Source organism: Galeopterus variegatus, unplaced genomic scaffold (genome assembly GCF_000696425.1).
Source record: "Galeopterus variegatus unplaced genomic scaffold, G_variegatus-3.0.2 Scaffold926, whole genome shotgun sequence".
Taxonomy (NCBI): Eukaryota; Metazoa; Chordata; class Mammalia; order Dermoptera; family Cynocephalidae; genus Galeopterus; species Galeopterus variegatus.
Window position 1 is genome coordinate 472192 of NW_007727037.1, and position 22162 is coordinate 494353.

General features: G+C 47.0%; 1 protein-coding gene across 1 annotated transcript in view; it reads right to left on the reverse strand.

Annotated features, from left to right (window-relative positions):
- Positions 1–21202, reverse strand: part of LOC103591112 (solute carrier family 22 member 6-like) — a 26058-nt gene extending 4856 nt beyond the window's left edge. Inside the window, 9 exon segments of the mRNA XM_008573517.1 lie at positions 7898–7952; positions 8309–8512; positions 13715–13828; positions 13981–14021; positions 14119–14194; positions 18656–18768; positions 18875–18998; positions 19346–19514; positions 21100–21202. Coding sequence (XP_008571739.1) covers positions 7898–7952; positions 8309–8512; positions 13715–13828; positions 13981–14021; positions 14119–14194; positions 18656–18768; positions 18875–18998; positions 19346–19514; positions 21100–21202 — 999 coding nt within the window.
- Between the last annotated feature and the right edge of the window lie 960 nt (positions 21203–22162).

Below are 22162 nucleotides of genomic sequence, written 5' to 3' on the forward strand. Positions count from 1 at the left end.
CCTCTCCCGGAGACCCTCGCCCCGGCGCAGGCGCAGCAAGTAGGTCGGTGGGGGGGGGGGGGTTGCTCCTGAGCCACCTGGACTGCGGCCTCGTGAACCTTCGGTCGTCTGCTGCCAGTGGTTCTCGGCCTCGGAGCCCGCTGCTGGGGGCCGCTCCAGTGGTGCCCACGGCCCTGCGCGCCGCCCAGCTTGGTGCCCAGGAGGGGCCTGGGGCTGGCGTGTGCCTGGTGCCAAGCGCCCATTTTCCCTGCCGGGGAGAGGAATAATAACTCATCCCTCCTTCATGCTGTGCCGTGTGGGCCTTTCGTTAGCAGGGGTGAGGGGCGGTGCAGAACTAACGCCCAGAAGGGACCAGGAGCTGGTGGCCCTGCAACGAGCGCTTACTACTGGCTGCCGCACGCACAAGCTTTTTAGGGGCTAATTTTTATAATTACTCGACGAAGTCGGTAGAATTATTATCCCCATTTTATAGAGAAGGAAACTGGGGCACTGAGAGGTTCAATAACCTATACAAGGTCACACAGCTAGTAGGTGCCAGAGCCGGGCCAGTCGAATCCCAATCATTGCTTTTGCCCCTATTGTAAAGGTTCCCCAAATGTCCATGTCATTGTTTCCACATCACCTCCCCTCTCCCCCCTACCCCCGTCTGTGGGGCAATCAGCCATTGAGCTGGGGCCTAACCCGGCCCTGGACCCACGGCCCCCCTTCCCCGCCCCCTTGGCGCCTCTTGCCAGCCCCAGCGCTGAAGAAGGCCTGGCCAGGGCAGGGATTGATGAGGATGAGAGGACCTTGGAGGCCACCTGTTTACTTCGCCCGCAGGCACACGCTGTGATTAACCCTGCACAATTGAGTTAGGGCCCCAGCTCCGCGCTGCTGGAGGCCTGGAGAGGGGGAGGGGCCTGCCGGCTAGAGCTGCTGTTCCCTGGGGCTCGTGGGGGTTTGCAAGAAGCTGCAGCCCCGGAGAAGTGGCTGTGCCCCACCAGCGGAGATAGGGAACGTGTGGACCTCTGAGGAGGGCGACCAGCCTTCCCTGCCCTTCTGGCCCCGCTTCCCCTTTTGTCAGAGGCGGGTGGCTTTCTGTGTCTCAGCCCCAGGCCTTGTTCGAGGAAGGAAGGAAGGGTGATCTCCCACCAGGAAACGGCAGCAATGCGGGGAGAGAGGTAGGGAGCCAGGCCGGGTCTGTCTGGGGGGAGACAGCCCCTCCTGGGCCCCACGCCTCCTCATTTCCGGGGTGAGTTTGTGTCTCTTTGTCTGTCCAACAGGCGTGTGAGCATCTCTCTTGAGCACATGCACCTCCAGCTCTAGCTTTCTTGCCGCAACAGCCAGTAGGGTGATTCTATGACCATGTGGGGTGCGGGAACCCATGAGTAAAAGCCCAGCCCCAGCTCTGGCCCTCCTCATGGGGACCCTTTGTTCTCTTGCCCTACATTCAGGAGATAGGTCTCCATGGTGTAGTCCATGGCATGTCCTACTTCCTGTGGCTTGGTAAGGAAGCCCCATTCAAAGGGAACAGTCTGGAGTCTATGCCCAGCAATGTGCTCAACACTGGGAAGGGAACAGGAAAAACCAGAACCCAGAAACCGTGGGACTGTGAACTAGTTGGGGAGACAAGATGATCTTACAGAAGGTTCCAGGACACACCAGAGCCCACGAATTTCCCAGAAATAGGAAAAAAAGGTAAAGGAAGGTACAGGGATAGCTAATGGAATCTGGCTACAGAGGGGAGGGTGTAGGCCTGCCCCGGGATGGTCATTTGGCTCTGGAGAGTGTGCAGCACGTCGGGGCACCAGACTGTTTAAGTTGGGGGTCCTTGCGTAGAACCTTGTGGAAGAGAAGGAGTCATGGCCTGTCTCCTAGCCTCAGTCTACCTATCTAGAAATGGGGTGGAGGTGGAGGCGAAGAGGAACCAGATGGCTCCACGGGACTCTTTCAGCTCTGATGTTTTTAAAGATAGGACACCTGGGGTTGGGCTCAGTCCTGCCACTCTTGGCACGTTACTCCTCTTCTCTGAGCTTCAGTTTTCCCGGAAGTAAAACAGGAGGTCGGGTTAGGCCAGTGTGTTCCTCAAACTTTATTTTGTGGACGTAGTAAAAAGGCCTCTGTGATAAAATGGGAAATCAATTAGGCTTTCTTCACTGCAGAGGCTTTAAATGGCAAATGTGCATTGGGAGTCTCCATGAGGCAGAGAGAATATACAGCATTTCCCAAACTTATTTCACCATGGAGTCTTTTTTACATGGAGTGTCTCATAAGACTGGCGTCTGGGGAACACCTTTTGGTCACTCTAGACTGGCTTATGTAGAAACCCTCCAGCTGTGACATGTGATAGCTTTAGGTGTCTCCCTCTACTAATCAGGTCAGCCCCTTCAAGGACTCCTTTCCCTGGCCCCACACTTTCCTGGACTCTGCCCACCTCTGGGTTCCTCTCTGTAGGGTACCCTTGATGTGCCTGGCTTCCTCCCTGGCTCAGACCGCTGGAGGGCACAAACTTCAGTCCAGCTGCCCCTTCCCTGATCCTTTCTGATTCCCAGAGGATCTGATGGGCACTGTCTGGGCTGTCCTGGCAGGGGTCAGTGTGATGGCCACCCTCAGCCCAAGAACGTGGTTTCCTGGTTCTGAATCCCAGACTCCCTCCCCAAGTTTCCCAGGCTCAGCCTCAAGCCCCCAGCCTCAGCCCTCAATCAACAGACCTCATTTCCCAGCCCCCTACATGAGACCTCTAGCCTCAGCTCTCTGAGTTCCCAGCTCCAGACTCCTGCACCTTAATCGGCAGATCCAAGCCCTCATCCCACTCCCCACCCATGGCTCCCAGCCTTCCTCTCCAAGGCAGTTTCTGAGATTCTGGCTCTGGAGGGTTAATGGACAGCCTCTTTCCTCTCCCCAGCTGCAGCTGCAACCTACTTGGTTTTTGGGCTTGAGCCAGGGGCCTGGGCCAAAAGAGAGCAACTGAGCGTACTGGCAGAGTGAGGGGTGAACCCCAGGAGATGAGGACAAGTATTTATAGTAATACTGCCCCCTGCCCCCAAGCCTGGTTCAAGATGAGGAAACTCCTTGGAGGCAAAAATACAGATTGTGAACAGGAACATTCTAGTGAGGCAAATGGTATGAGATGGGAGTTGGGGATAAACAGAAATCAGAAGAGATGAGGGTGGTAAGGCCCGCCCAGTGGGTCATCCTGGAATGGGGCAGGGGATAAGGGCCCATCATAGAGTGGCCAAACTGGGAAATCTCTAAAGTACTGTTTTACAGATGAGGAAGCTGAGGCCCTGTGACTTGTCAAAGGCTACATAACAATTCAGTGGCTAATGCCCAACCCCAAATTATCTCCTTGCATTGTGATCTCAATTTGGAGAGTGCTTTCTCTCCATCAGTTTCTCCTTCTAGAAATACTCTCTGTACTTAGCCTCTGGGGATACCCATCTTGGGTCTCCTCCTACCTTCCTGGCTGTTCCTCATCTTCCCGCTCACTAAACTTCGGAGTGTCTGGGCTCAGTCTTCGGACCTTCACATCCACTCCGCAGGTGAACTCATGCCACCGACACACTGATGACTCCCAAATTTATATCTCCATCCCAGGCTGTCCTCTGAACGCCAGCCTCATATATCCCACATTGGAGTTCATCGTCTATAAAATGGTGATAATAATAGTTCTACGTCACAGGACTGTTATGAGGATTGAATGATTTCTGACATGTAAAGTGTTGGAAGTGTGCCCGGCTCAGAGTGAGCTATGATTATTGTCATCACTGTCATTAGTGCTACCTGCCAGCTCTGTTCAGATGTCTAGAATCATCTCAGACATGACTCATCCCAAACCCCAAACTTGCCCTCCTTGCAGCCTTGCCCACCTCAGTAGATGGCAACCCCGTCCTTCCAGTAGCTCAGGCAGAAAACCTTGGAGTAATCCTTGACTCCGTTCTTTCTCTCACATCCCAAATCTGATTCATTAGAAATCCTGTTGTCTCAAATATATCCAGAGTGCAACTGCTGTGGTCTCGGCCGGTGTCATCTGTCACTTGGATTAGTGCCTCCATACTCGTGTCCCTGCATCTACCCAGGCTATATAGTCTGTTCTCAATGCAGCATTCATAAGGTTCCGTTTGCTATAGAAGTCGAATCATGTCCCTCCTCTGTTCCAATGCTCTAACAACTTCCCATCTTTCTCAGAGTAAAGCTCTTTACGATGACCTTCAGGGGCCTGCATGGGCAGCCTTTGCTTCCTCCGTCACCTCTTTTCCACCACTGCCTCCTCACTTCTGTCTTCCAGCTACACTGACCTTGCTGTTCCTAGAACATGCCTAGTGCTTTTCTGCCTCAGGGACTTTGCACTATAATTACCTTTGCTTAGGTAATAGTAAACAAACCATCAGGTTTCTACAAGGTATAGGTTTGATGCAGATTGTACAAAGGGTTGGTGCTTGGGGCAGTGGAGACATAGAGAGGAGCCCAGAGACCTTGGCAGGGGCCAGATCATGAAAGTCTCTGACTGTCCCTTGAACTGTAGGCAGCCAAGGAAGCTGTGCGTGTAGGGTAGGGTTGGGTCTAGGGTGAGGTGAGGTGCAAGATTGAAGGGAATGGCAAAAACTCAGCAGTCATGAGCAGAAGTATTTTAATGCAATATTATAAAAAATCAAAGTTAGTGCAAAAAAATCCACGATTTTTGAACAAAATGTTAAACTTTTAATCAAAGACAGGATTAGACAGGCTGGGATTAAAGGTGAGGCAGGAGAGGTGAGCTCAAGTGCAGTGCCTCCCTCGCTTGACGCTGCTCCGTGCCCTGGACTGCAGGCCAGGGACTCAAGGTGCTTCTGGGACTGTGGAAAGATGGGCTGGACAGGGATACCATGTGGTCCAGGGAGAGAATGAGACACAGAGGCCCTGTCTGAGGGAGTGGCAGCCGGCTGGACAGGTCGTTTCTAGCCTGTAAATTGCAGGTTGTGAGTTTTGCCCCAGAGGAACTCAGAGGACTAGTGAGATAGGGACAGAAACTGCATGTGGTGGTGGGGCAAACTTGGTTGGGAGGCAGGTAAAGACCAGGGAGGGTCGGGGCAGGGAGCACAGGAGTGGAGCTGTGTGGGCAAGGGCCACTCACCTGGCTCACGGTGAAGGCCTTCCTGAACCAGCCATCCGACCAGGAAGGGGAGATGCAGAAGTGGAGGGAGAAGGCTGTGCAGGTACCTGTGCTTGCAGCTGAGGAGGGACCAGGTGAACACGGCCTTGAGATCTTGAGATGTAACCTGGCAACTGGGCATCAATGGGGACAGGGCCAAGGCTAAGGGGCAAGAACAGGGCAGGGAAGAAGGGCAGGTCTAGAAATGGAGACCCGGACCAAGTACCTGTCAGGTACCCATGCACTGGGTCTGCAGTGGTGTGTTTGCCCCCCGCCCTTGCAGAGCCAGGTGCGGTTCATGCCAACCCTTTTCCTCCCATCGTTGGGGCTGGGGCAATGTGTGTCTGTCTCTGGACATGGCAGGAGTCAGGCTCCCTGGCCCAGGGCAGAATCCCATTAGTCCAGGAAGGGACCAGAGCAGGCCGTGGGTGGGTAGATGGGCGTGAATGAACTGTTAGCGTTCCTGGCTGGGCAGCCACAGCTAGCATCCCACCCCCTCCTGCTTCTCTTCAGTCACTGCCAGAGCTCCTTGTGGCCTCCACCACCAGGCCCTTCCTGAAGGGAGGACCAGAACTGGTACGAGGACCAGAACTGGTACAAGGACCAGGATCCCTGGGCTCTCTTCGAGACTGCAGGTGGTGGCTACCCTCCATCCCTCTCTTGCATGGTCTCCCCAACGCCATCAGCCCAGGAGGGGCGGGGAGGGGTTGAGGAGGAGGAAGGGCCTAGGGGATGGAGGATGAAGGAGATCAGATCTCAGTGACTCTCCTGGCTATGGTTTGCCTTCTCATTATAGAAAAGGCCAGAAGTGCGGCAGGAAAGCACAGGTTGGGAGCGGGGTGCTGAACTTCCTGGACCCAGGCCCAGGCATGAGGTGGTAAACTGCTCCTGCAGCCAGGACCTGGCCGGGAGGGGAGGGACTATTGCCTGCTGCTTCTGCATTCTTCTCCCATTTCTTTCTCTTTTGTTTACAGATGTTTGCACCTGCCTCAGGCAGGGGGAAGAGCCTTAAACAAAGCCTCCAGACTGGCTGCCTTCAGTTTAGTCCCTTTTCCACTTCCAGGAAAGACTGAATAGGGAGGGAAAGAAGGAAGATGTATAAAGTTTTTTGCTGTAGCCAAAAGAAAGCCTTGAAGGGAGCAGAGAAAAATGGCAAGGAAGGTGGTGTGTGTGTGTGTGTGTGTGCGCGCGCGCGTGTGTGTGCGTGTGCGCGCGTGTGCGTGTGTGTGCGTGTGCGTGCGTGTGTGCGCGTGCATGTGTGTGCGTGTGTGTTTGTGTGTGTTTGTGTGCGTGCGTGCGTCTGTAGCCAAAAGAAAGCCTTGAAGGGAGCAGAGAAAAATGGCAAGGAAGGTGGTGTGTGTGCGTGTGTGTGCGTGTGCGTGCGTGTGTGCGTGTGCATGTGTGTGCGTGTGTGTTTGTGTGTGTTTGTGTGAGTGCGTGCGTGTGCGTGTGTGTGTTTGTGTGCATGTGTGCGTGAGCATGTGTGTGTGTGAGTGTGTGTGTGAGTGTGTGTGTGTGTACACCCATGAATTCTGCCAAGCCAACTATTTGGCTTCAAGTGTAGGTAGGCTCCATGATTTCTTAGCTGTATCTCTTAACCTTCTAACCTTCTCTATTAGTTCGTTTCTGTTGCTGATAACAGAATACCTAATACTGGGTAATTTATAAAGGAACAATGTTTATTTCTCACAATTTTGGAGCTGAGAAGTCCAAGATCCAGGGAGCTTATCTGGTGAGGGCCTTCTTGTCCGTGACTCTCTGTAGTAACACAGGTTGTCACATGGTGAGAATGGCATGAGCAAAAGTGAGCTGACCTTCTCACTTGCCCTCCTCCTAAAGCCATCAGAGCCACACCTATCACTTCACGAACCACAAGGGCACAGTCCTCACAATCTGATCACCTCTTAAAGGCCCCACCTTTCAAATACCATACTCAGATTTCCCACCCTCTTAACACTGTTACGATGGGGGTGAAGTTTCAATGAGTTTGGGGGAGACATTTAATCAAAAGCACCTTCCTCACCCTGAGGATAATAATACTACTTACCTTATTGATTATGATATGTATAATGACATATATCGGCCATTATTGTATCATACAGAATAGTTTTACTGCCCTAAATATCCTCCATGCCCTGCCTAGTCAATCCTCCCGAACCCCTGGCAACCACTGATCTTTTTATTGTCTCCATATATTTCACATTTTTGATGCTATTGTAAATGTTATTATTTTTGAAATTTCTATTTCCGGTTGTTTATTGCTAGTATGTAGAAATACAATTCTTTTTTTCATATTGATCTTATAACCTGCCATTGCATTAAGTTCATGTTTTAGTTGTAGCATTTTAGTAGATTCCATTGGATTTTCTACACAATTGCTTTTTTAAAATTTTATTTAAAAAAATTATTATTTTTAATAAACCTTGTAATTGTACATATTAATAGCATACAATTTGGTGTTTCAGGAAATATATGTTGTATAACGGTCAAATCAGGGTATTTAGTTGATGGCTTTTTGAGCTGAGGGTTGGCTAATGTGGAGTGGCCACGGTGTGGGGGCCAGAGGGCAACAGTTGGACAAGTTGTGCACAGTTACTTTTCATGAAGTGGTCTTTGGTAGGTCTGGAGTGAGGGGCCCAGGGATGTTTCTCTGAGAACAGGCGCAGGATAGGTCCCTTCTGTCCTCCCCTGGCTTCCATTTCTCCCTTCCTCCTCTTGGTGTAGACTTCGACGAGATGCAGGGGCTCCTGCCTTCCACCCTCTGCCCCTTCTCAGTCCCCAGGGGGCCTGGGGTGGGACCAGCTGCTGCTCCTGCTGCTGTCGCCCCTGTTTCTCTTTCCACCTACAGGGGGAGGAGAAATAGGATTCAGGAATAGAGTTGAAGGATTCTTTTGATGTGTCTGCACTCAGCTGTCTTACTTTATGTACCAAACCACTCACTGTTTCCAAAAGCGGAGAGTCTCAGGGAGGATTCCAGGGGACTCAGCCTATCTGTGAGAACAGGACCCAGGAGGCCCAGGAGGCAGGAGGCCTGGGTTCTAGCCTTGGCTCCACCAGGGTCCAGCTGAATGACCCTAGGTAAGTCCCTGCTCTCCCCTTGGTCTGGCCTTTTTTTTGACAAAAGGGGCTTGGTCGAGGAGCTGTGAGCTCCTCATGGTTCTGAAGGTGAGAGATGAGGTGAGGGAAGGTGCAACCCACCTTCTCTCCAGGTCCCACACTGTGTTGGGCAGTGCCTCGCCCAGGGTCTCTGGCAGGAGGACAGTGATGATTCTGACAGTCACTGGGACCACACTGTAGATGAAGATAGGCAGGGAAGGGTAGAATGCAGCAGTCATGCCCACCAGTGGGCACAGGATGATGCCTACATTGGCCAAAGTTGTTGTCATTCCCCTACCCCTCTGCCTGTGCAGAGGAGAAACACCTTGGTGAGGCCTGTGGGGCTTGCGGGTGCCCTAAATGTGCCCGCCACCTTGGGCTTCCTCTTTTCTCACTCATTACAGGGTCAAATGCTTGCATTTAACTTGGCTAAAAGGAAAACAGGAAGCAAATGGTTTTGGAACCAGGAAGTCTGTGTTCCAGCCCCAATTTGAACTTCCTGGGTGACCGTGAACCAACCCCTCTCCCCAGCTCCAGATTACATATCCAGCGTTCTACTTTACGTTTTTACTTGGAGGTCTGAAAGGCCTCTCACATTCTGTGTGGCCGAGGAGCTCTTCATTTCCACCTCCACACGTGCTCTTTCCCCAGACTTCCCCACCTTGCTAAATGACGCTTCTAATCACCCAGTTGTGCATGTTCAAGTACCTAGGAATTACCCTTGACGCCTCTTGTTCCCTCATTTCCTCACATCCAAAATATGAATTTGGATGGCGATTCCTCCCAAACACATTCAGAGTTTGTTTCCTTCTCTCTGTCTCTGCAACCACTACCCACCACCTTACTCCAAGCCATTTTCATCTCTTGCCCGGACTATTGCACTAACCTCCTGACTGGTCTTCCCATTTCTCCTCTTGGCCCTGGTCCCCTGTCCCCAGCCTATTCTCTCTGCAGAAGCCAAAGCGTTCTCTTTGCCCGGACTATTGCACTAACCTCCTGACTGGTCTTCCCATTTCTCCTCTTGGCCCTGGTCCGCTGTCCCCAGCTATTCTCTCTGCAGAAGCCAAAGCGTTCTCTTAAAATCATAACTCAGGGCCGGCCCGGTGGCGCACTGCTACAGTGCGCTGCTTCGGAGCACGGTGGCGCTCCCGCCGAGGGTTCGGATCCCACATACAGACCAGTTCCCGCTCACTGGCTGAGCGAGGTGCGGGAGCAACACCGAGGGTTGCAATCCCGTTGCCGGTCCCGGTACGGTACGGGCGCGACACTGAGGATTGCGATCCGTTGCCGGACACACACAAAAAAGACAAAAAGGAAAAAAAAAAAAAAAAAATCATAACTCAGATAATTTCCCTCTCTGCTTAAAACCATCCAGAGATGCCCCATGTACTAAAGTAAAATCTGACCTCCTTATAAATCCCTACGTGATTGGTCCCTGCCTACCTCTGCTCTTGTCTTGTGCCTGCATTAAAGCCTTCAGCCTTGATCTCTACCTTTGATCTTATGGAACAGATTTTCTTGATTACCCAGGTCATCTTATCTAAAGTAGCCACCTAGTTACTCTCTCTTCCCCTACATTTTTTAAAAATCTCAGATGCAGAGGGTTGCGCTAGACATATTCTTGAAATGAGGAATTATCATTTGTCCTTGAAATAGCCCCTTATTTTTCCCCCCTTAATATTTATCCCATTTTATCACCATTACCCACTCCTAATTCTCTTCCTGCCAAAATCAACTATTGTATTGTGTTCAATGTGTGCTTTTTTATTTGTACATATTCTTGTAAAGTCTGTATTGTTTTGTGTACAATATTTTAATTTACCAAAATGGTATAGGTGATTGAATTGCTTCTGTTTTTCGTTTCATTCAGCACTTCGTTTTAAAGATGTTTCCATGTCGATGTGTGCTTACCTGCTCCTGCATACACCACAGTGAGTATCTCTCCACATTTCACATAAACACCCTGCCAGTGATGGGTGTCTAGATTGCTGCCAACACCCATGACCTCAGACAACACTGTGGTGAAAGTCCTTGTGTGTGTCTCCTCAGGGGCCTTTGTGAGAAGTTCTGTGAGATGCAGGCCCAGGAAGGGAATTGCTGAAAAAAAAAAAAAAAAAAAAAGGGGGAATGTTTCTCCATTAACTAAGATACTCTTTGTGATCTTAAAAGAGTTTCAAAATTTTATCCATGGACATCTTGGGTATCCTTTGTTAAGTCTCTAATAATATATAACTTTTGGTGCTATGGAGTGGTGTCTTAATTTTCAAAACTGTTGCTATTGATATTTTGGTCATTTGGTTTTGTGTCCAGCATCCTTAATGCACTCTTGTAATAGTTTTCATTGTTAATTGATTTTGTTGGCTTATGTAGGTAGATAGATGATCATATTTTCTGTAAATAATCATGTTTTAACTCTTCTCTTTTAACTTTTAATTTTTTAATTTATTTTTCTTTCATAGTCGTGTGGTTTGGCCAGGCCCCCCAGTACTGTGTTAAACAGTTGATTCTGATGTTGAAGAGAATGCATATACGTTTTCTCATGTATCTCAGGTATCGTGTTTGCTTTTGTGCTCAGGCATTCTACTTATCTCTCTGGTTTCCCACTTTCCCTTAGATGATTGGCCCAGTTTTTCTTTACTATCTTTCCAGCTCATTGGTTCTTTTTAGGATATTTTAAAATAGTTTATACTTTCTGGGGGTTATTTTCAGTGTTATTTTAATAGAAATAGAAGTCATTTTTCTAATTGATTTTTGGAAGTTCTATATAAATTCTGGATGCTAATCCTTGCGAATTCCTTTCTTTACTTTATTTATTCTTTCAATTTATTTATAGTGAAACAAATGACCAGAATTTAAAAAATTTCAAAACAGAGAAATTTATCAATGTTCCTTTTTTGGTTAGCATTTTTTGTCTTAAGAAACTCTCCCCTCTTCAACAGGAATTCATTTTTGTTTATGTCTGAAATATAGATTGAATTTTACTTATTTCCTATGTGGGTGAATTGATGTCCTGATGCTATTTATGGAATGGTCCACGTTTTATCCAGTAGTCTGTAGTGCCTTCTCTGTCACTTACCAAGTGTCTTGTATGTATGGGTCTGTTTCTGGGCTTGCTATTTTTCTCCACCAGCCAATTTTGTTTTTCCTGCCCCATCATCCACTGTCTTAATTACTGCAGTTTTATAATAAGAGTTTACAGTATGTATTGATTGCTGGGAGGGCAAGTCTTTCCACTTTGTTCTTTTTTTAAAGAGTGTCTTAGTTATACTTGGCCCTTAGCACTTTTATATAAATTTTAGAATTTGCTTAGCCAGTTCCTTGAAAATATCCACTGGGATTTAGATCAGAATTGCATTGAATATATGAACCAAAATCAAAATAATTGACATTTTTATATCATCTATGTCAATTACAGCAACCTGCCAAACTTTACTATTTCTAATAATTTTAGATTTTAACATAGGGAATCATGTCTTCTGTTTATAGTGACAGCTCTGATTTTTCCTTTTTTAGTCCTCTTTCTTTTATTTGTTATTCTTATCTTATGCCCTCTCTCACTCTCTGTTATTCTTATCCTGTGCGCTCTCCAGAATAATGCTACATAGAGGAGGAAGTAATGGGCACGTTAGTCTTGTTCCTAAGTTTAAAAGGAATTCTTCTAATATTTCACCACTAAGAATAATGTTTGCTGTGGATTTTTGTAGATGTTCCATATCAAGATAAGTTGCATTCTATTACTATTTTCCTGAGTATTTTTAATGGATGCTAATTTTTATTAAAGTTTTTTTTTTTTTTTGCTTTGATTAGGATAAAAATCTATGAATGTGGATATTAATATATTTTCTAATGTTAAACCACACTTGCTTTCTTGGGACAGACTCTAAATGTATTATCTTTTTTTTTCCTTTTTGTCTTTTTTTGTGACCGGTAATGGGATCTCAACCCTCAGTGTCGCGCCCGTACTGCGACCGGCAACGGGATCGCAACCCTTGGTGTTGCGCCCGCACCACGCTCAACCAGTGAGCGGACTGGTCTCTATATGGGATCCGAACCCTCGGTAGGAGTGCCGCTGTGCTCCCAAGTGCCGCACTCTACCAAGTGCACCACTGGGCCGGCCCATATTATCTTTTTTTATATATCACTGGATTCATTTTTCTAATATTTTGTTTAGCTCAACCAGTGAGCGGACCGGTCTCTATATGGGATCCGAACCCTCGGCAGGAGTGCCGCTGTGCTCCCAAGCGCCGCACTCTACCAAGTGCACCACTGGGCCGGCCCATATTATCTTTTTTTATATATCACTGGATTCATTTTTCTAATATTTTGTTTGGAATTTTTGTGTGTATGTTTATGAGTGATTTTGGCCCATAATCTTTCTTTCATAATTATCCTTCTTCAGTTTCAGGATCAAGGTTATACTCACCTCATAAAATGAACTTGAGATAATTCCCTCTTTATCTCTTTTTTGGGAAGCATTTGTTTCTTAAAAGTGTGGTAGAAGTCACCTGTAGTGGTTTCTGGATGTGGTGATTTCTTTGAGGCAAGACTTTAAAGTTTACTATTCGGATTTTTAATTTATTCTAGGTTTCCTATGTTATGTTATATAAGAATTTGTCAACTTCAAATAAAATTTTAAATTCATTAGCATAGACTTGTTCATAGACTTTTCCCATTTTTTAAAATTACTCTAGATTTGTAGTTCTGCTTTTATTTAATTTCAAAATTTTTTTCATGTCCTCTGTCTTTTATTTTTTTGATTATTGTTACCAGGGATTTGTCCATTTCATTGATATTTTTAAAGAGCAATTTTGTGTTTTGTTGAGCTTCTCTAATATATCTTTGTTTTCTGTTTAATTTGTTTCTGCTATTATTATTTCTTTGTTTTACAGGTAATATAACTGAGCATTTGGACCAGGAACATTGGCTCCAGAGCCAAATTCTTAACCATTGCATTTTTTTAAATCTTAAAGTCTATTTAGTCTCCTATTAGAAATATCTGCTTAACTTCTTTCTGATTAATATTTGCCTGGCATATCTTTTTTCCAGATCTTTGCATTTAACATTTTTATAAACTAAGATTTTAGATGGGTCTCTTGTAAATGGCATGAACTAGATTTTTTTCTCTTTCTCTTTTTCTTTTTTGGCAGCTGGCTGGTACAGGGATCTGAACCCTCGACCTTGGTTTTATAATACCATGCTCTAACCAACTGAGCTAATCAGCCAGCCCATGAACTAGATTTTTTTTAAAAATGAGCTTGGAATATCTTTGCCTTTTTTACTGGTAAATTTAATCCATTTACACTTATTGTGGTGACTGATATATTTAGATTTATTGATACCATCTTACTTTTTGTCTTTTATTTGTCTTGATTTCTATATGTATTTGTCCTCTTTTCTTTCCTTAAAAAATAATTGATTGATCTGTGTGCCTTTTCTAACTGGAAATCTTCTGGCTTCTCTAGGGCCTGATTATCCTGTTCTGGGACCCCTTCTCCAAGCCTCGCTTACTGCATTACTGTGGGATATAGCTCCCTTGTGTACACATAGATGCAGTTTATAGAGCCAGTGATGCAGCCTTTTCCTAACATGGCCATTGTGATGTGAAGGAGTAACTGGGTCTGGAAGGAAATGAAGATGATGGAAGGGTGCTGGCAAAAGTTTGAAGGAGACTTGGGTCTTTTTATCCTTCTAGGTAGCTGGTCTGGGTCAGATTTGGGGCTGGGGCTGGGAAAAGATCAGGACAGGAGCAGGGATAGGGCAGACGGTCACCCAAGGGTACTATTGCACAAGCCAGAAGGCAGATCCCTGACAGCAATAATGAGCCCGTTCAGGTAAGCCTGCATCCCAGCAGTTTGGTGGCCAGAAAGCCCAGGAAATAAGATGGTAGGTCCTTATCTGCAGAGAGCAAGCACCTGGATTAAGTAGATGTTGATCCCCAGACTTTGCAGACTTATGACCAAGCCATAGAAACTGAAGAAGAATGCAGACCTGGGCCAGGAGCAGAGGGGATATGTTCTGGTTAAGAGCCATGCCACATTTATATAGCAATTGCTGCTGGCAAACTGCTTTCACATCTGTTCTCTCCTTTGGGACATCAGCCCTGTGAGTGGGGTTTTTATCTTTCAGATAAAATCTTCCCTTTCCTTCTAAAAGATAGAATATTACCTATTAGATATTAATCAACATTTTAAAATTATCTAGGAGAAAAGAATATTTTTTACCTAGCACTATGTCCCCTTGCTCCTTTCCTCCCCCAATTCCCTGTCCTAAGAAACTTGCTTTTGATAGATGCATGCTTTGATAAATTGCACTGGGTGTGTGTGTGTGTGTGTGTGTGTGTGTGTGCACGCGTGCATGTTTGAAAGAGAGACAGAGAGAGAGACAGAGAGAGACTCCCTCCCCATAGGTTTGCTCCAGTAAAACTGACGAATTCTAAGAAGGAAGAATTCATTTAATGGCAGGAGTTTGGCTTTGCTGAGTAATGTATGTAAGTTTACAGCCAGAGATGAATTCTTAGGACAATGGGGAGACTTAAGAGGTAATATAGGGGAAGAGTCAGGAGAGACAGGGGAAGAATCAATGGCTGTTAGCCAAGGATGGATTTGAAGGAGAATGGAAATGCCTATTAAGCCATTTTTCTATGTATGTATGTATGTATGTACGTACGTATGTATGTAAAGTAAGCATCTCCTTTATCTCCCCCGTAGTCTTGGTAAAACCAACGATGTTTAGTCATTCTTAGTGGGGTGGCTTTGCTTTTTAGAGATGTGATGAAGTACTATGTCCTGCCTCAAGGTTGGCAAAGGACACAGCGAGAAACTGTGCTCAAGAAGACAATCTTACGGGCCGGCCCGGTGGCGCATGCTACAGTGCGCCGCTTGGGAGTGTGGCGGTGCTCCCGCCGAGGGTTCGGATCCCACATACAGACCGGTTCCCGCTCACTGGCTGAGCGAGGTGCGGGCGCAATGCCGAGGGTTGCGATCCGTTGCCGGACACTAAAAAAGAGACAAAAAAAAAAAAAGAAGACAATCTTACATTAGCCACACTATAATTAAAAATTAGTCGGTTCCCGCTCACTGGCTGAGCGAGGTGCGGGCGCAATGCCGAGGGTTGCGATCCGTTGCTGGACACTAAAAAAGAGACAAAAAAAAAAAAGAAGACAATCTTACATTAGCCACACTATAATTAAAAATTAGTCGGAACACTGTTGGCACCAGAACAGATAGACAAATCAATGGGACCGAATAGTTCAGAAACAGTATGTGATAAAAGTGACATTTCACATCAGCCAGGAAAGGTGGGACTATTTATTAAATGAAATTGGCACAATTAACTAATCTAGACCAAAAAAAAAAAAAAAAAGAAGAATCTTACTTCTTATCTTATGTTAAACTAAATTTCAGATGGATTATGATAAAATATAAAAGCCCAAACAAAATGAATGCACTTGAAGAAAATCTGGGTGAAAAGTTTTACACTCAGTGGGAAGGGAAGACCTTTCTAAATGAAACCCAAAACACAGAAGTATAGAGGTGATTATATAAGAAGACATTTTATTTTATTTATTTATTTTTAAAAGATGACCAGTAAGGGGATCTTAACCCTTGACTTGGTGTCGTCAGCACCACGCTCTCCCAAGTGAGCCATGGGCTGGCCCTTAAAAGACATTTTAAAATGCAAAAAGTATTGATCACATATGATAATAGGTTAATATCTTTAGTGTAAAAGAGGATTCTTACAAATCAATAAAAAGGAAAAAATGGGCAGGGGATATGAGTGGGAAGTTTACAAATGAAGAAATTATAAATAGATCAAAATTATATGAAAAAATGTTCATCACCTTCCAGAATTCAATAAAAATGTAAATTAAAACTAGACAACTGTTTTCTGCTTCTCAGAAGAGTACTCGATGTTGATGAAGGTATCTTATGTGCTTTTGTAAACCTTACTTTTCTACAGAGCAGTGTGGCAATATCTGGGAAAAATTTTACTTTCTTTTGAATACTTTTGAGCCAGTAATCACTCTTTTAAGATTTATCCCAAAAGTTTAATCCGACAGATGCACATGCATGGGTACTTGTTAATAGTTGGGAAGACCTGGTATGTCCAGTACTGGTACTGGTAAAGTAAATTGTGAAATTATGAAATACAATGTAATCTTTAAAAATGGAGCTCTGATTGGGGTGGGAGAAAATTTATTGTATTAACTCTTGGAGAAACTGCCAGGAAAAGTAATATGTACAGTAAATATTCGTGAAAGATTCTGTATGTGATCTTGCATGTTTGGCAATATTTTGTGTGTCATGCTTTGTTGGTAGAAAGGGAATATATTCAGTCAGTGCAGTGGATAAACACGATCATCTCCATCAACAACAATCACAAAAGTCTGGAGAGCAAGATGCTTGGAGATGTTTAATGTGTGTGTGTCCAGAAGAGAAGAGGAAGAGGTGGAGTTTGGGAGGTGTTTGTGTGGAGGACAGGAATGAAATAATATGGTGGGGGCTTGACTGGTGGATAAAAGGAATGTATTTAACCCAGGTGCCCTGGAACTTCCAGAGTCTGCCTGCTATTTCTGCTGCTGGCGTGAAGCAACCAGCACAAATAAACCACATGCCTGTGCATCGCCCGGCCTCTCCTGGCTCTGGGTGTCACCGAATGGAGACAACCTGGATTGGAAACAGGTGGCGCCCATTTTCCCGATGGCTTTCACGAGTTGGCTTGAGTTGCTAGTGGCTGCGGCAACCTGCTGCCTTCACTGTTCACCCAGCCCCTTGCCACAAAGTGGGTGGAGGCCACTAGGAGGGGGTGAACCAGTGAGAATAGAAGGTCAACAGTGTAGATCCACGTTTATTTATTTTTATTTATTTATTTATTTGTCTTTTTTCCGTGTCCGGCAACGGATCGCAACCCTCAGTGTCGCCCCCGCACCGGACCGGGACCGGCAACAGGATCGCAACCCTCGGCGTTGCCCCCGCGCCTCGCTCAGCCAGTGAGCGGGAACCGGTCTGCATGTGGTATCCAAACCCTCGGGCGGGAGCGCTGCCACGCTTCCCAAGCGGCGCACTATTCAGTGTGCCACTGGGCCGGCCCTTTCAAAGATTTTTATTGCTACATTATTTGTTGTGGCAAAAAATAAATAAGAGAATACATGAATAAATACATAAGTAAATAAATAAATGAAACAGTAAACATTCATCCACAGAAGAATGACTGAATAACGGGAGCGCCGCCGCGCTTCCCAAGCGGCGCACTATCCAGTGTGCCACCGGGCCGGCCCAGATCCACGTTTATTGATATGGAAAGATGTTCATAAAATCTTGTTAAGAAAAAAGATTCTTTTTGAACTGTAGGAAGAACGTGATTGCAATTTTGTAAATACATGTAATATAAATTACTGTATGTTTGTGTGTTTCTTGTATGTGAAACAGTAAAAAGTCTGGATGAACATATATCAGTGTGTTAATGGAATATGGGATTAAGAGGTTATTGAAAGCTTTTTGTTTGTTTGTTTGCTTATCCCTACTGCCTAATATCACTTGGATGACCTGTAAGTTTTCCTTCAAGCTGTTATGGAAATACACAAAACAAGTGAGATCATGGCCGACCTTTTGTCAGTGGCAAAAGACCCCACTGTCAGGGACAGGTTGCACAGGATTTAAGAAGACATTGTGGCAGACACACTCTCAGGTGGCCCCCTGCTAGCAGACTCATTAGAGACTCTCCTTGCTGGCTTGATGAGGTAAATTGCTATGTTGAGAAAGCCCATGGTGCAAGGAACTGAGGACAACCTCTAGAAGCTGAGGGCAGTCTCCAGCTGACAGCCAGCAGACAGCCAGGGCTTTCCGTCCTGCAGCTGCAAGGAAATGGATTTAGGCAACAACCTGAGTGAGCTTGGAAGTGGATTCTTCCCCAGTTGAGCCTCCAGATGAGAACACAGGCTGCCTGGCCCCTTGATGGTGTACTCAGCTGAGCTATGCTTGGACTCTTGACCCACAGAAACAGTGATCTAGTAAATGTGTGTGTTTTAAAGCTGCTGCTGCTAAATTAGTGGTAATTTGTTTACAACAACAGAACCCGCCCCTCCCCCCAAAAAACCTCACCAAAAACCAAAAACTAAAAAGCAAACCAGACATCATCAGGGAAATGTGAGGGCCTGTGACATGGAGCCCTTAGGACAGAAGCTCAGGGCTTCTGGGAGTGGCTGCTTCTCTTCTGCCCCAAGGTAAGTGAGCTCAGAGCTCTTCAGAGTGGAGGGAGAACTGCCCAGGCTGAGGCACGGCTGGGGTCTCCCTAGAGAGGGGGACGCCCTCGCAGCCTCCAGAGCACCTGTGTCCTTTCTCACTTGCTCTGGGGCCTCCCTCGGCTTCTCAGCCTTCCCAGATGGTCCTGTTAGTGCAGTCTTCCTGTCTGTCTGTCAGTTGTCTTCCGTCTAAGTAGGGATGGGCCTACCACAGTGGTGTGAGGCGGAAGAGGTGGTGAACGGCAGGGGAGCGCAGCAGCTGCAACATGGGGGGATGGGCTTGGCCCATGGTCAGGTGCTTCTGCAGAATGGTCTGGAGCACCTGCCTGGGTAGACGGGGCTCAGCACCTGGGTGTTCTGGATTCTAGGGTGAAGGTGGGAGCTGGCAGAGCCCTGGTGGGGTGTCACAGAGGTCTTGGGGTTCTTACCTCCATACTCAGCTTGGTATCCTCTTCCTGTTTCCCATTCATCCGGGCCACTCTCTGCAGGGCCTTCAGGGTGAGGTCCAGCCTCCCACAGGGGGAGCACCAGAGGGCAGACTCAGTGAAGAACCTGTGGGTGGGGACAGGCATGACTTCAGCCTGGGCTGACAGAGTTGTGGCTGCTTGAGGAGGGCACAGACGAGCTGCAAGGCACCTTGGGGGATGGGAAGAATTCTGGGATGGGACTTAGGAGTCCTGGGTTCTAATCCAAGGATTGCCACTGTTTTCTTGAGAGACCTGGGACAAATCCTGCCTCTCTCTGTGCCGTGGATGGTTTCCCCCACCTATCGAACTGGACATTGGTTCTTTCTGTTTTGACCTGCTTTGTTACTAGTGGGGAGGCAGGGGGTGCTCCAGGAGATGCTCTGCCTACCCGTGACTTATTGTGACCCCTCTACCCACCCTCGGGTCATGTACCTGGAGTAGATGAAGAAGACAAAGAGGGGTGGAGAGATGAACAGCTGGAGATGGCGTCAGGAGGGCACAGCATAAGTCACATCAACCAGGAAGAAATGGCCTAGGCTAGGGCCAAATCCAACTAGGAGGCCCAGACCTGGCTGTGCATGGATGGGCACCCACTCCAGACCTGGGGAGAACAGAGCTCAGGTTGAAGCTAGGATGTGTGTGTGTGTGTGTGTGTGTGTGTGTGTGTGTGTGGCAGTAGCTACTTCCAGATGATGAGTATCCTGATATTGGAGCAGAAAGGCTCCTCTCTTAAGCTCAGTCCTGCTCTGCACCTCCAGGACCCTCAGAGGGCAAGGCAAGCGTGGATCATGGGCCATGTTCAGTGTGTGTGTGTTGCTTCTGTGGAGCAAAGAATGGGCTGGAAGGCTCTGAGTTCCCAGGCGTGCTCTGATTCAGGGCTCCTGTAGTCTTGTTTTACCTCATGAGCCTGTCCCTCCCTGGATACAACTGAAGACTCCTGGCTCTGGGATTGGACTGAACTAATCAGATTCTTTATATGAGGAATTTGGAAATATGGCCCAGAAAACAGGATTTGTAAGGACACTTAAAGTTGGGGTGGAATAGCCAAGTTTGGATGAATGTGAAAGTAGAGTTGAGAAAATGAGAGAGAGAGAGAGAGAAGAAAGAGGTGGAGCAGGAGGAGAGAGGAAAGGGGCCAGAGGAATGAAGTAACCTAGCCAGAGAGAAGTCAGGATGAGCTCAGTAAGTGCCAGAGAGGTAGAGATGGAGAGTCCAGCTGTCTGTTCGCTTCAGCTGCCTCGTAAAGCTGGGCTCAAGTACCTGATCTTGGTCTGGGTGAAATACTCTTACACGCTTCCACTAGCTTTCCATTTTCATACCAGCAAATTTGAGAGAGTTGTGGTTATTTGTGACCCTGAAATAAACAAAAGTTTATTTCAGACTTAGGTTCGCAGCAGAATTAAGGAAAGGTACAGAGATTTCCCGTATATTTCCTGCCCCCACATACACACAACCTCCTCCGCTATCAACATTCCTCATCAGAGTAGGACATTTGTTACAATTGAACCTACATTGACATATCATAATCACCAGAGTCCATGAATGAATATGGTATACTCAGAAAGAAACTCTCAGCCTCTGGTCTGTTGTAAGGTGCTTGCCGTCTGCAAAAGCTACAATTGCATGGGGCTTGTATCACCTTAGGGTAATTATTGGCTTTGACCATCTGTGTTCTCTTTGTGTGCACCTGAAAGTCCTGAGAATCAAATATTTCTGTGTGCTCCTGGGCCTCAGATAGAGGGAATTACTTTATCACTAACAGGAACAAAAGTCTAGGAATAGACAGTGGTGGATTTGAGGGAGACTAAGAGAATTTCTGCCTAGGACAGCCCTATACTGCCAACTTGATAAAGGCTATGACAAATGGCAGATGCTATGAGATTGGTCTCAGAAGAAAGAACAGGCAAAAAAGAGGAAACAAATGGCAGTGGGGCCAGGGAGGAGAGAGGTGAAATGGTGGCTGTTGTTCATCTGCAGTACAGGAGCAGATGGGAGACGTAGGCTGTGCCATTCATAACTCATGCCCCCCGTGCCCTATAGTCATTGGGCCCATGGGTAGCCGCATGACCCAAGCCAGCCAATCATTCTTTCCCAAAATTTTTCATAGTTGGAGCTGGGATCCAGAAACCCTTTTTTTCCCAGGTCATGAAGTTGTTAGGAGTGAACCCAGAATGGCAGGGGGCCACCATGAGAAGGATCCTGTGTGCCGTAGACATGCCCAGCATGCACAGACAAGCAGAGACGAGAGCCAGCAAGGTTCTTGATGACGTCCATGGCCCTGGTTCCCATTGTCCCTAGAGCCAGCTTCACCTCCATTCATCTTGTGCTTTGGTTATGGGATCCCTTACACAACCCTTTTGTGCCAATTTTTTTTAAGGTTTTTCAAATCTAAGTTTATTTATTAATAATTTTTTTACATTCTAAGATGTTGTTGCAGAGCAGTGGGGGGAGGGGGAGAAGAGAAGGGGGAAGGAGAGAGTGTGGGGGAAGGAGGAAGGAGGAGGGGCTTGAGGCCTGTGGCAGCCCCCTCACTCCTGCAGGGGAGACCAGGGGCCTTCCAGTGGTGGCTTGGTCATTGCTGGGTGCAGATGTCAGGGGTTGTGGCTGAAGCCCTTGGACCCCCACTGCCCCAGCTTGAGAGACCAGGGGGCTTCCAGTGGTGATTTGGTGGCCATCACTGGGCTAGTTGCAGATGTTGGGGGGTGTGGCCAAAGCCCTTGGGAGCCTAGGGTGCTTCCTGTGGGTGCTCAGTGGTCATGGCTAGGCTAGTTGTGGATGTCGGGGGGCATGACTAGGCACCTGGCCCTCTCCACTCCCTGGCTTGGAGGCCCAGGGGCTTCTGGTCCTTCTGGGTTTTATAGGTGTTCTTTGGTGATGTGAGACCTTTACTAGTTAATATCAAACTTTGTCTCTGGTCTGTGGGTATTTTGTTTTTTCTTTCAGTTCTGTGTTGGATTATTTGCTGTTCCCACCACTTAAACTCATCACTGGAACTAATTTGTTGTCCTTTGCTTACTTCTAAAAGGGGGCAACATCCTGTGGGGACCAGCACTTGAGCTCTGTGGTTGAGCTAAATTGCTGCTTTGCTGCCAATTCCCTGGGGAGGGCCTCTCGTGCAGCTCAGGTTTTAATGGTTGACTTTATAGGTACTTCCAGGTCTCATGAGATCAGGTACACTGGAGTTGTGGAGAAGCTCTGGTCTGAACCTGAGTCTTTTCAGCAAACCGTACCCTCCGCTGTTCTATATTC